Here is an 11,510-nt window from a genome sequence, read left to right as displayed (position 1 = left end):
CTGATTTCAGTTCAACACACTGAAGCCTCTGGCATCTGTGGCTGTGTACTCACATACAGGGCCACATATGGTGTAGCATTAATCTTTTTCTGGAAAAAAAAAATCTGGAAACTCAGCAACCTCCGTCTTCCTCAGCATATCAGAGGACAAGTTGACTAGTTCACAGCATCTGAAATGAAGCATGAGGTGCACCGAGGTGTCCGAGAGAAGCTGATGTTGGAGAGCTTCCCCCCAAAAAGGAGGGTTCCCCTGGGGTTGTTGATGATAACTCCCCCCTGAGCTGTTTGCTTGCCCCGCTCCCGAGTTAATGGCCCCAAACATTTACCCCCTCCCTTCCTTTATCCTTTCAGCATGGGCAAATATTGATTCCTCTGAGTGCCAGCAATTGTCTCCGATTACCAACCTGACACCCCCCCCCCCCAACCCGGGATTATGTCTGCCAGGAGAGCCCATTAGGGCTAAATCAAAGGGCTGCCCCAGGAGAATAACAAACAGTTAATAGCTTATTGAGCACTTGTGTCGATATCTCCGATTCAGCAAGGGACCCACACTGGCTGTAACCCGGGTTATTTCTGTACATTTTACACGGTCCCTTATTACTGATCCCTAAACGCTTAATTGAGGGTTGGTAGTTATTGACGATCCCTTGAGGGGAGAGTCACAAACAGCTAATAGCCTATCCAGCATTTGTGTGAATATCTGATTTCGTGAAAGATTTGGACTGTGTCTGAATAAGCCTCATAACTACTATGTCCTCAAAGGATGAACTGTCTAGTAAGCATACTGCATACTGTTTAGTACATGATGAGCAGTATGGGAAAAATACCACCATACTATTCTAACCGGGAGCGTCATACGTCATCCTGCGATGTAGTTTACACTCAGTAGTCCGCACTCTAATTCAGTCGGGGGGTGACAATAAGGCGTTTCCGAGCAATTCCGTAAACAGTGAGGTCAGTTTTAACAACGTACCGTAAAAAGCAAAGAAAGCACACGTATTTAAATGCAATCCCGGCGTCACTGGTATTTAAATTTCCCGCGGCCATCTGTGTTTGTCTGCTGACGGAGTACGACGTCAAGCTGTATGTACGGCATACCTAAAGCACCAAAGAGTTCACTCACTTTCTGAACAGTGTGCTCCTGAATAGCAAAAATGTGCAAATAATTATTTAATATGGGTATTTTAAGTACACTCAATTTTCTGACATTTTGTGTACTTAATAGCTTTAAAAAGAATGTAACTAGTATACTCAATAGTAGGCAGGTGTGCTGATTCGGGTACGGCTGTACTCTGGGTTTAACCTCTCTGTGTTATTGTGCAGGGGGACCACAGAGGTCCGAGAACACGCCAGTCTGGCGGGGGGGGGGGGGGGGGAGGATGGGGTCTGGCTGTGTGCTGCCGCGAGATTGCAAATGGCCAAGATTAACCGCTAACTCGCTGATAAAGAAGCAAATGGCGCATACCTTTTTATCTTTTCTCCTGCTGTATTCAAGCTGTGAGGCACTTTGAGCGCATTGATTATAAAGTGCTGTATCAAATTTAGTATTGTTGTTGAGTGGTAGCTGTAGTAGTAGTAGCAGTAGTAGCAGTAGTAGTAGCAATGGCAGTGGAAGCAGAATCCTTTTTGAATTATGCACTATTTAACTTACAGGTATTCATTACATTACATTACATTTATTTGGCAGATGCTTTTATCCAAAGCGACGTACAAAAAGTGATTCTTTTAATTAATTTATTCTTTTAATTTTTCTGCCACCAAATCCTACATGCGAATGGCCATTACTTGGAAATACACTGGTGATCTAGCTTATCACGGACTGCTGTGTTTGCTCTTCTGCTGGGTGAAAACAGCACTTCAGCACTTTCTTCCTTTGTCATTCTTGCTTTGGAGGGGGACAGAAAGATTGTAACTGCAAATAACATTGAATAAGCACAGTCTACAACAGTATGACTGCAAAATGGTCATTTCTGGCTTGCACAAAAGTCAGTGCCACCTTGCAAACAGCGACTTTTGTAAAACATGTTTTGGCTAGTTATTCCAGTACACTCTAGGTCACTGTCATGTGGCTGGGGTTAGTCAGGATGCTGCCACAGAAAAATGCCTTGGCACAGCTCAGGTAGATAACAATAACAATATTATTACCTGCCTGAGAGGGCAGAGGGACCTGGGATTTTAACTCAAGGGTTGCAGGTTCGATTCCCAGCCACCTGCCATTGTACACTTAACCCTTTAAGGTGTGAGATCACAAATATGTGATTAGAATGTTCATAACTGAACATTCTAGTGCTGATGTAACAATCACAACTGGGAACTGAAAGCAATGGAGTTCTGGGACACTGACTTAAAATTTTGAAAAAAACATTTCAAAAGACCTACTCTTCAAAGGGTTGACTTGACTCGGTAGTTTCTAGTAAAAGTCCAGCTGTATAAATGGACTGTGCGTAAAAATGTGAATGTTATTAGAAATGTGTGGCTATGTACCAACCTCTTTATCTGCACAACCAACCCCCCCACCCCCCAAAAAAAAAGAAAACAGATCCCAGCACCCAGAACCACGGGGTCATACCACGGGTGGTCTGGCTGGACAGACACATTGACCGCAGATGTTTCCAAAAAAGGACAGACAGAATCCATTTTATTACCGTTGTCATTGTTATTAATTAGCATTGTCCTGAACCCACTTTCACTGCTTGCACCAGAGATAGTTATCTATGAACGTATGCAGCTGGAAATATTCTGTGTACTTTCAGGCCAGGAGCCAAACTCAAAGGGGGTAACGTCAGTGTCCAATCAGGGGCTCGAACCTTCACTGGCTGGGGTGCAAGCCCAGCTCCTCTTGGAAGGAAAGGAAGCACTCTATTGGACTACAGATACAAACAATCAGTGTGACTGCTGTCCGGTGATGAATGAAAAAAAAAGAAAGGAAGCATGAATTTTCTGGAGGAAAAGATAGGGAGGACTGCCTGGGAAAGCATCTCCCTTTGGAGTGAGCCGTATTCGACGGCCATTACAAATCTCACACACGACAGGTCAAGAGTCTGCACAATATGCATCACCCACAAAGACAAAGTTCTTCATAAAAAAATGACTTTATTGCAAATAACAAATATGCACAAAAGTACGGTGTCATGCAGAGGTCAGTCACAGCTGTTTGCAAAGAAATGAAACGAAAAGACAAATTCATTTATCTGCCCCACCACTTCAAGGGGCCACCTCTTAAACGTGAGGAAACGCCCCTCCCGTCCAGACATATCAGCGACCATCTGCCTATCCGCACCCCCCCAGGGCTCACGCCTCCCCCCTCAAAATTAATCGCCCCGTCCCACCCCCGTCTGCAGCGCCCTCCCCGACTGACACACACACACACACACGGACGTCAGGATAAATACGCTAATGGGATTTCCTCTCTCGTCTTTACACAAGTGCTGAAGCGGCCAAGCAGCCGCAGACAGAAACAAAAGTATGAAAATACTGTACATTTCTCTTATTCCCCCTCCGCCCCCGCCCCAGCACCTCCCGCAGCCCCCTCCCTTCAGAAACCCCCCACACACTCTCGGCAGTGCTGGTGAGTCCGTCTCACTCCAGGAACAGATTCATCCCTCGTCAGAAATCCGATCCGCGAGAGGGAGAAACGCGTTGGGGTCCCCGCACCCCCCGGTCTCGAGCCGACGAGGCCCTCGTCTCCGTGGAAACGGTTTCGTGTCCGTGCGCGACACCAGACCCTCTTGCCCGGCGACCCGGCAGCGCCGTCGGCCAATCAGGCGCCGGACCCGCGCAAACTCAGTCCGCAAACAGAGCGTTGTTTTTCCCGTCGCATTTCACGCCATTGTCTCTCCTCTTCTCCTTACACGCTCCTCCAAGCACAAGCAACTGGCTACTTTACAGGAACAGTGTCCAGTCTTTTAAATGTACTTACATGGTGTTAAGAGAGGCAGGGTGGAGGGGGGGTCAGCCGTCCGTCCAGCAACCCTCCCCCTCCCGACCTCATTCCCGCCGGGGGTGGGGGGGGGGCGTCCGTCCGTCACACCTTGACGCCCGCCGACTGCGCCTCGGACTTCTGGGTGGCGAGGGAGGTGATGTGACCGTGCGCGGTCTTCTTCAGGTTGAGCAGGCAGAGGCACTGCGAGCGGAAGCGCAGGTCGAAGAAGGCGTACAGGAAGGGGTTGAGGCAGCTGTTCAGGTAGCCCAGGCAGGTGGCGTAGGGGTGCACCAGCAGCAGGAAGCTGAGCATGGAGCAGGAGCTGGGCGCCAGGTCCAGGTAGGTCAGGGCGTCCAGGCTCTTCAGCACATGGAAGGGCGTCCAGCAGATGGCGAAGACCACCACCAGGGTGGTGATGATCTTGAGCAGCCGCCGCTTCTTCTGGTCCTCCTTGCGCAGGGTGTTGAAGTGGCGGGTGACGGTGCAGCCGATGAAGCAGTAGCAGACGGTCATGGCCAGGAAGGGCAGGAGGAAGCCCAGGACGGAGGAGGAGAGGCTGAGCCCGGCGATCCACAGCCAATCCTGCTGGCGGCTGGGCGTGACCAGCCTGAAGTCCATGGCGCAGGTGGTGCGGTTGAACTCGTCCCGCACCGTGTTGCGGAACAGCAGGGTGGGCAGCGCCAGCACGCAGGACAGCGCCCAGATGGAGGCCAGCGAGGCCATCATGGTGCTGCGGGACCGCAGCTGCCCGCTGGACAGTGAGTGCACGATGGCCAGGTAGCGGTCGAAGCTCAGGCAGGTGAGGCAGAAGACGCTGGCGTACATGTTGACCAGCACCACGTAGCTGCTGATCTTGCACAGGGCCAAGCCGAAGGGCCAGTGGTAGCCCAGCGCCGTGTAGACGGCCCAGAGCGGCAGGGTCACCACGAAGGTCAGGTCCGCCAGCGCCAGGTTCCCGATGTACACGTCGGCCGCCCGCCGCTTGGACTTGGTCCTCCAGACGGTGAAGATGACCACGCCGTTGCCCGAGAGGCCCAGGATGAAGATGAGCATGTAGAGGACGGGGATGAGGGAGTAGGTGGGCTCCCACTCGGAGTAGTCGCACATGGTGTCGTTGTCGCTCTCCACATCGTACTCGTACCCGTAGTCCAGGGTGGGCTCCATGGTCGGCTGGCTGCTTCTCCCGGGAGGTGCTTCGCTGAAATGAAATAATCCAGAGAGCGGACTTCTCTGCGAAGCTCTGCGTCCGGCACGGGAACGAGTCCGAGAAAGCGCTGCCGGATGAGGCACACTCGGCGGCAGGGTGTGAACAAAGCTTCCCTCGGTGGGCAGGAAACCCCAGAGCAGAACAACAAAAGGAACAGCAAACACAAACAGCTCACCAGAACGGGGTGCGGAGGCAGAGATCCTGTGTCTGAGACTGCTGGGCAAGACGGCCCTTTTAAACCCTCTCGGTGGTCGACACCCCCTCGCCCCTCCCACAACGACCCCTACACCTCCTGTTGCCCCGTCAGTCACTACCCCCAAACCCCCTTGCCCCTCCCCTCTTCTCACTCCTTCCCTCTGTCTCCATCTCTCACACATGGACACTGTCTGAATTAACACTTGGGGTTTTATGGTGGTATTGTTCGCTAGCCATACAGACTATTAAAAAAAAAAAAAAGAAGCCTTTTAATGATTATAATAATGATGTGATCCAAGAGTCTTAAATAGTCCTGTTTAGACTTCAGGACCACAGCTGATACAGTCAAAAGTGATTATAGCCCACTATTAAGAGATATAAAAACTTTCTTGGAAGTAGTGTGCAGGACAGCAGATGGGGCCTTCCAAGAGCAACTCGGAAACGTTTAACCTTCTTATATCCTTTTAACTTAACATAAACGGTTCTCAGACAGAGATAGGGTAAAATATGTACTCTCCGTTTTGTAAAAGTCGCGCTTTAAGACTCAAAACTTCGTCGTGTCATATTTTTTTTTCCACAGATGCCACGGGAAACTGCCAGGCGCGTGAACAGATACCCAGCCCCTACTATTTTTGCGTTTGTACAGCCCCGAGCCGATTTAATACCATAAATCTGAGAGAAGGCATGAATGTGTCAATATTTTGCCCTCAAAAACAAGCCGGGGCAAGTATGCCCGCTGAATCGCAACACAAGTTAACTAAATTATAATATTAATGCGACGAAATGGAAGGTGTCAAGCGCCGGCGATTTCAGGTCCGTCGAACTAATGTGACGGTTTTAATTTAAATATGCACATTTGGAATTCAACAAATGGCCGACTGGTAGCCAGCGCAATGATTTAAAAAAAAAAAAAAAAAATGTCCGTAAATTTAAAAAAAAGTTAAACATTGGCTTTCACCCAAGGCATGCACATCCACACATATGGCACATGATGCAATGACAATTATCCCATTAAAACAAGCCTATTTATATTTGACTTTCAGATACGTCTTGAAAAACAAACTCATCTGTAGCCTAATCCGTGAATATTATACGTTAATAATCCGTTGATTATACCGGGTAAAATCATATTTTCTCTGCCATTTTATTAAAGCTGATTCCGAGTCTCCCGGACTTCAGATCTCGGAGTCTCGTCAGTCGTCCAGGTTGAAGAAATGCAATTGCAATTAACATATTGCAGAAGCGGTAGACAAGAAATTCAATGGCAAACTCCCGACAGCATACACATATCTTGAACAGTTTTGTTCCATTGATGCATCTATTCTTTGCTATACTTATTGTGCCATGTAGTTATTCTGGTCTATTAGGGTACCTTTATGTGTGATTTTGCAATGTGTTATACCCGCTGTATTAAAAAGATATACCGCTTTGAATAAATTAAACCGCGGAGATTAATAGCTAATAGCGCGAGTGTGGACTTCGCTTCCGCATGCAAAAGCACAGGCGGACAGTCCTTTTTAGAGAACCCCCCTTCTGTGTGTGCGTGTGTGCTGGGAGGCTGACGTTACGTTGGACAAACTGTGTTCAGCATGAGAGAGAGAGGGGGACGTTAGAGAAAGAGAGACACTGTTGCGTGTGTGAATTGCACTCGCACATGTGTGAGACAGGATAAAAACACCTCTCCGTAACGCTCGTAAAGAGAAAAGCCAGACCGCAGCCGCCGATCTCATCCCCGCGCAGCGCTATTGCTGGATATGATTTCAGACCTGAAGGACGCTCCCAGAGCATCTTAAACGGCGCGGGCAAACAAAGCGTTCCTTCCTGCGTAAATTAGAGATGGGCAGCTATCCAACAGGACATCCTCCATCGGATGTGTGTGTGTGGGAGGTGTGGTGTGTGTGCATGTGTGAGGTGTGTGTGTGTGAAGTGTGTGTGTGTGCGCGAGTGTGTTTGTGTGCATATGTGTATGGTGATTGAGCGTGGTTGTGTGTGTGTGTGTGTGTATGTGCATGTGTGCGTATGCTGTGTGTGCATGCATGCATGCTGTGTGTTCATATGTGTATGTGCATGCATGCGTGTGTGTGTATGTGCATGCATTCGTGTGTGTATGTGTATACGTGCGTGTGCTTGCATGTCCATGTTGTATGTGTTTGTTCAGTCTCAGGTGCGGTCAGGGTGTTTAGGTGGGGGTGTTATTAGTGTGTGGGGTGCAGCGGTGTGTGTGGGGACAGCGGGATAGCGGGTTAGCAGATGTTCGGTCTCACTCCACACCCTCGCCCGCAGCTCGTTAGCACGCCGCGGTGGCGCCCGGACCCCGACCGCCGCAGACACAACAACCGCCCGGCGCAGCTCACCTCCGTCAGCGCCCTGAGCCCTGTCCTTTCATCCCTCTGTTCTCTCAGTCTTCTTTTACACCCTCATCCCCCCATTTTCTCTCAAGCTTTCTCCATTTTCACTGGACTTGCAGGAAGCTCTGACTCGGTCACACACACACACACGCACACACACACAGGCATGCACGCACCCCCCCACACACACACATGCACACACACACAGGCATGCACGCACACACAGACACACACAGGCATGCACGCACACATAGGCACACACGTACACACACATGCACACACACACGCACGCACACATACACCCCATCACCCCTCACTGAACCCCATCACCCCTCACTGCACCCCATCACCCCCTCCTGCACCCCATCACCCCTCACTGCACCCCATCACCCCTCACTGCACCCCATCACCCCTCACTGCACCCCATCACCCCACACTGCACCCCATTAACTTCCACTGCACCCCATTACCCCTCACTGCACCCAATCACCCCTCACTGCACCCCATCACCCCTCACTGCACCCAATTACCCCTCACTGCACCCCATCCACCCCCTCACTGCACCCCATCACCCCTCACTGAACTCCATCACCCCTCACTGCACCCCATCACCCCTCACTGCTCCCTATTACCCCTCACTGCACCCCATCACCCCTCACTGCACCCCATCACCCCTCACTGCACCCCATTACCCCTCACTGCACCCCATCACCCCTCACTGCCCCATTACCCTTCACTGCACCCCATCACCCCTCACTCCCTACCTCTGCACCCATCACCCCTCACTGCACCCCATCACCCCTCACTGCACCCCATTACCCCTCACTGCATCCATATTCTCACTGCACCCCATTACCCCCTCACTGCACCCACACCCTCCCTGCACCCCATTACCCCTCACTGCACCCAATTACCCCTCACTGCACCCCATTACCCCTCACTGCACCCAATTACCCCTCACTGCACCCCAGACATTTCCATTATATACATATTATATATGTAGCCAATGAGGTCAAACTCCTTCAGGGTCACTATTATGATAGTTAGATATTCCTTGCTTATGGGAGTTAGGCATTATTTACTGTATTGATTGAGTGCCTAACGGAATGGGACCACACACACACGCGTGAGTGCTGGTTCATACCTGCCCACAAAGCAGCTGCCAACGCTGCCAGGTCCCGTCCCACTGCCCTGGTGGCCGCAATGCGGCACTTCCTGGTCACATGACCACCCACAGACTGTGGATATCAGGTTTAAGCCCTGTTCCCACGTCCCCATTTCAGATGCTGTTTGGTGTCGACTCAACGCTCCTAACACTGAACAGTGAAAAGTGAACGCTTGCACTAGCAGGGGCTAACGAGCACTCGCGTCCATTTGGTCAAGAGAAAACAGCCTTATTTTCAAAGTGGGGGCGTTGGGGCTGACACTCAAATGACAAGTTAAACGGTGTGAAGACCTGGAGACTGTTCTTCCCTTCACCCAGACAGACCTGTCACCTGCCCCAAACTCAGGAGTCCCGACAGCCGGTGTCGCCCCGCTAAGGCTGCCCTGAGGGGGGCGGCGGGTCACAGCCCCACGTAAGGCCCCCGCACGTGTCACTGGGGTCAGGTGTAATTGGGCACAGTGTCATAATGTACAATTCCCAGTTTTATTTGTAGGCCCAACCCATCACTGCAAAATGCTCTTTTGATTCAGGAGAGAGGCGTGCACACAGACACAAACACGCACGCGCACACACACACACGCGCACACACACACACATACACGCACACACACACACACATACACGCGCACACACACACATACACAGCACACACACACACACACTACATACACACGCACACACACACATACACGCGCACACTAACATTCATGAACACACACGTTTGAGCGCACACAGACACAAACATGCGCGCACACACGCGCGCGCACACACACACACTTGCGCGTGTGGGTGCGTGTGTGTGTGTGCGCGCTTGTCTGACAGGGTTTGCAAGGATCACACCAAAAAGCTCTACTCCCTGCTGTGCCTCCATATCTTGAACCCAGGCTGTCCCTCCACCGCACCCCCCCGCCCCCACCCCGCCTCGCGCCCCCCAAAAAAAGCGCAGTGACTCAGATCCGAAGCGGCCTTTCCTGGGGCAATCAGAGGAGCGCGGAGACGGGGGGGGGGCGCCGTCGCCAGCGCCGCGGCGAGCGGGCGTCTTCCTGTTTGCCTGTTTATCGCGTATCTCCCGGCCCAGCATGCCGCAGGCCCGAGGATCGCCGGGACGACAGCCTGTGGTTCACGCAGAGTCGAAGCCACGGATCTCCCAGCTTCCCGCCTTTTTCCTCTCGTTTGCTTCCAAATATGTTTTCCCCACGGAACGTGGCGACAAGTCCTGTTCCGCACGCCCCTCTTCCTCCTCACCCTGCGGGATACTGCGCATTTTTCCTTTCCTTTCACCCGAAGGGCACCTCCATCATCACTGCAGCACTTATGTGTGTGGCAGAGGCGTTCCTGCAGGGCTTACACTGTCATGTTGTTTGTGCTGTTCATTTACGCAGCTGGTTATTTTACTGATGCACTTCAGGTTAATTGTCCCGCTTAAAAGCACAGCAGCAGCACCCTACATGGGATTTGAACCCGAAACCTGAAATCAGTCAACTCAACAGACAACCCTGCCACCCTCTGGGCATGTTTACGTGCAGTACCCACGTTGCACACGTGAAGAACTCTTTATATTGGAGCTTTAAATACTCTATAATACTAATGCATTGGGTGAGGGGTTTCAGTTGCCAGGATGGTCTAACTTAACATTACTCTCTGACCCAGCACTCCCAATCTGGGATCATTCTTAGCACTTAAATCCCCCTCTTTCATGCTACATGCACCTCCATCTTGCACTTATTATACTTTGCATCATTATCTTGATGTTGTAGATTGTCATGACCCCTAGTTTGACAGAGTAGGTTAGGTGAGAGTAATGCTTACTGTGTGAACTGGACTTAATGTGTTCATGGCTATGAATAACTGTTACGTAATGAATATTGTAACTTATAGAACCTGTGTTTTGTAGTTGTTCCAATGACCTTCGGTATGTACTTATTGCACGTCGCTTTGGATAAAAGCTTCTGCCAAACAAATGTAATATAATGTAATGGTCTGCGTCTGATTGGACGCCTCTGACTCCGCGGGCCAATCAGGTGCTTACGCGGGCTGCCTGTGCCAGCTGCGCGTTAAATGCAGCTCTTCAGCGCAGCGGCTGCGCAGCTCAGCTGGGGGACTGAGGACTGAAGCAGACGGGCTTGCAGCCCCCGACCCCCCGCCCCCCAAATTAACAAAGAAGGCAGCAGCAGCGATGGGACTTGCATGCTAACACACGGGGATGCTCTGAACACAGAAAAGATGAAGACGAAATGTGATGGTTTGCGAGCGGGATAAAAAAAGCCTGTGTACAGAACCTCAGCCGATAAGACTTCCTTTTATGGACAGAGACGCACGGGCAAGCACGCGCTCCTGGAGTTGCCACGGGAACCCCCCCTCTCCACCTCCCTTCAGAACCCCTGCCAGGAGGGGGGGGGGGTGGGGTCACAAGGTGCTTCCCTCTCTACCCTCTGCCACCTCTCCCTCCTCTCGGCCCCCCCCCCCATCCCTCCTTCCGACCGAAAGCAGATGCGCAGAAACCAAAACAGCGGGTCAAACAGGAAGTTCTTTTGCAGCCTCCTCCGACCAACATGTCTATTTCAGACCCGCAAGTAGGATGTTTGTTTATTTTCCATTTTCACAGAGGAATAATATTTTTTTTAGAAGAAAATATTGTGTTTAATTTCAAATTTCTGTATTTAATCAGGTAATT

General features: G+C 51.0%; 1 protein-coding gene across 1 annotated transcript; it reads right to left on the bottom strand.

Moving 5' to 3' along the window:
* Nucleotides 1–3,072: 3,072 nt before the first annotated feature.
* LOC135239555 (apelin receptor A-like) lies at nt 3,073–5,352 on the bottom strand. Its single transcript, XM_064308285.1, has one exon. The coding sequence runs from the start codon at nt 5,083–5,085 to the stop codon at nt 4,024–4,026; it is 1,062 nt and encodes a 353-aa protein (XP_064164355.1). The 5' UTR covers nt 5,086–5,352; the 3' UTR covers nt 3,073–4,023.
* Between the last annotated feature and the right edge of the window lie 6,158 nt (nt 5,353–11,510).

The sequence above is a fragment of the Anguilla rostrata genome, chromosome 14 (assembly GCF_018555375.3).
Source record: "Anguilla rostrata isolate EN2019 chromosome 14, ASM1855537v3, whole genome shotgun sequence".
NCBI classification, from domain to species: Eukaryota; Metazoa; Chordata; class Actinopteri; order Anguilliformes; family Anguillidae; genus Anguilla; species Anguilla rostrata.
This window is presented reverse-complemented; position numbering and strand designations above follow the sequence as displayed.

Bases quoted from the DNA above. Each gene is read 5' to 3' on its own strand.
- LOC135239555 (XM_064308285.1), bottom strand. From the start codon at position 5,085: ATGGAGCCCACCCTGGACTACGGGTACGAGTACGATGTGGAGAGCGAC.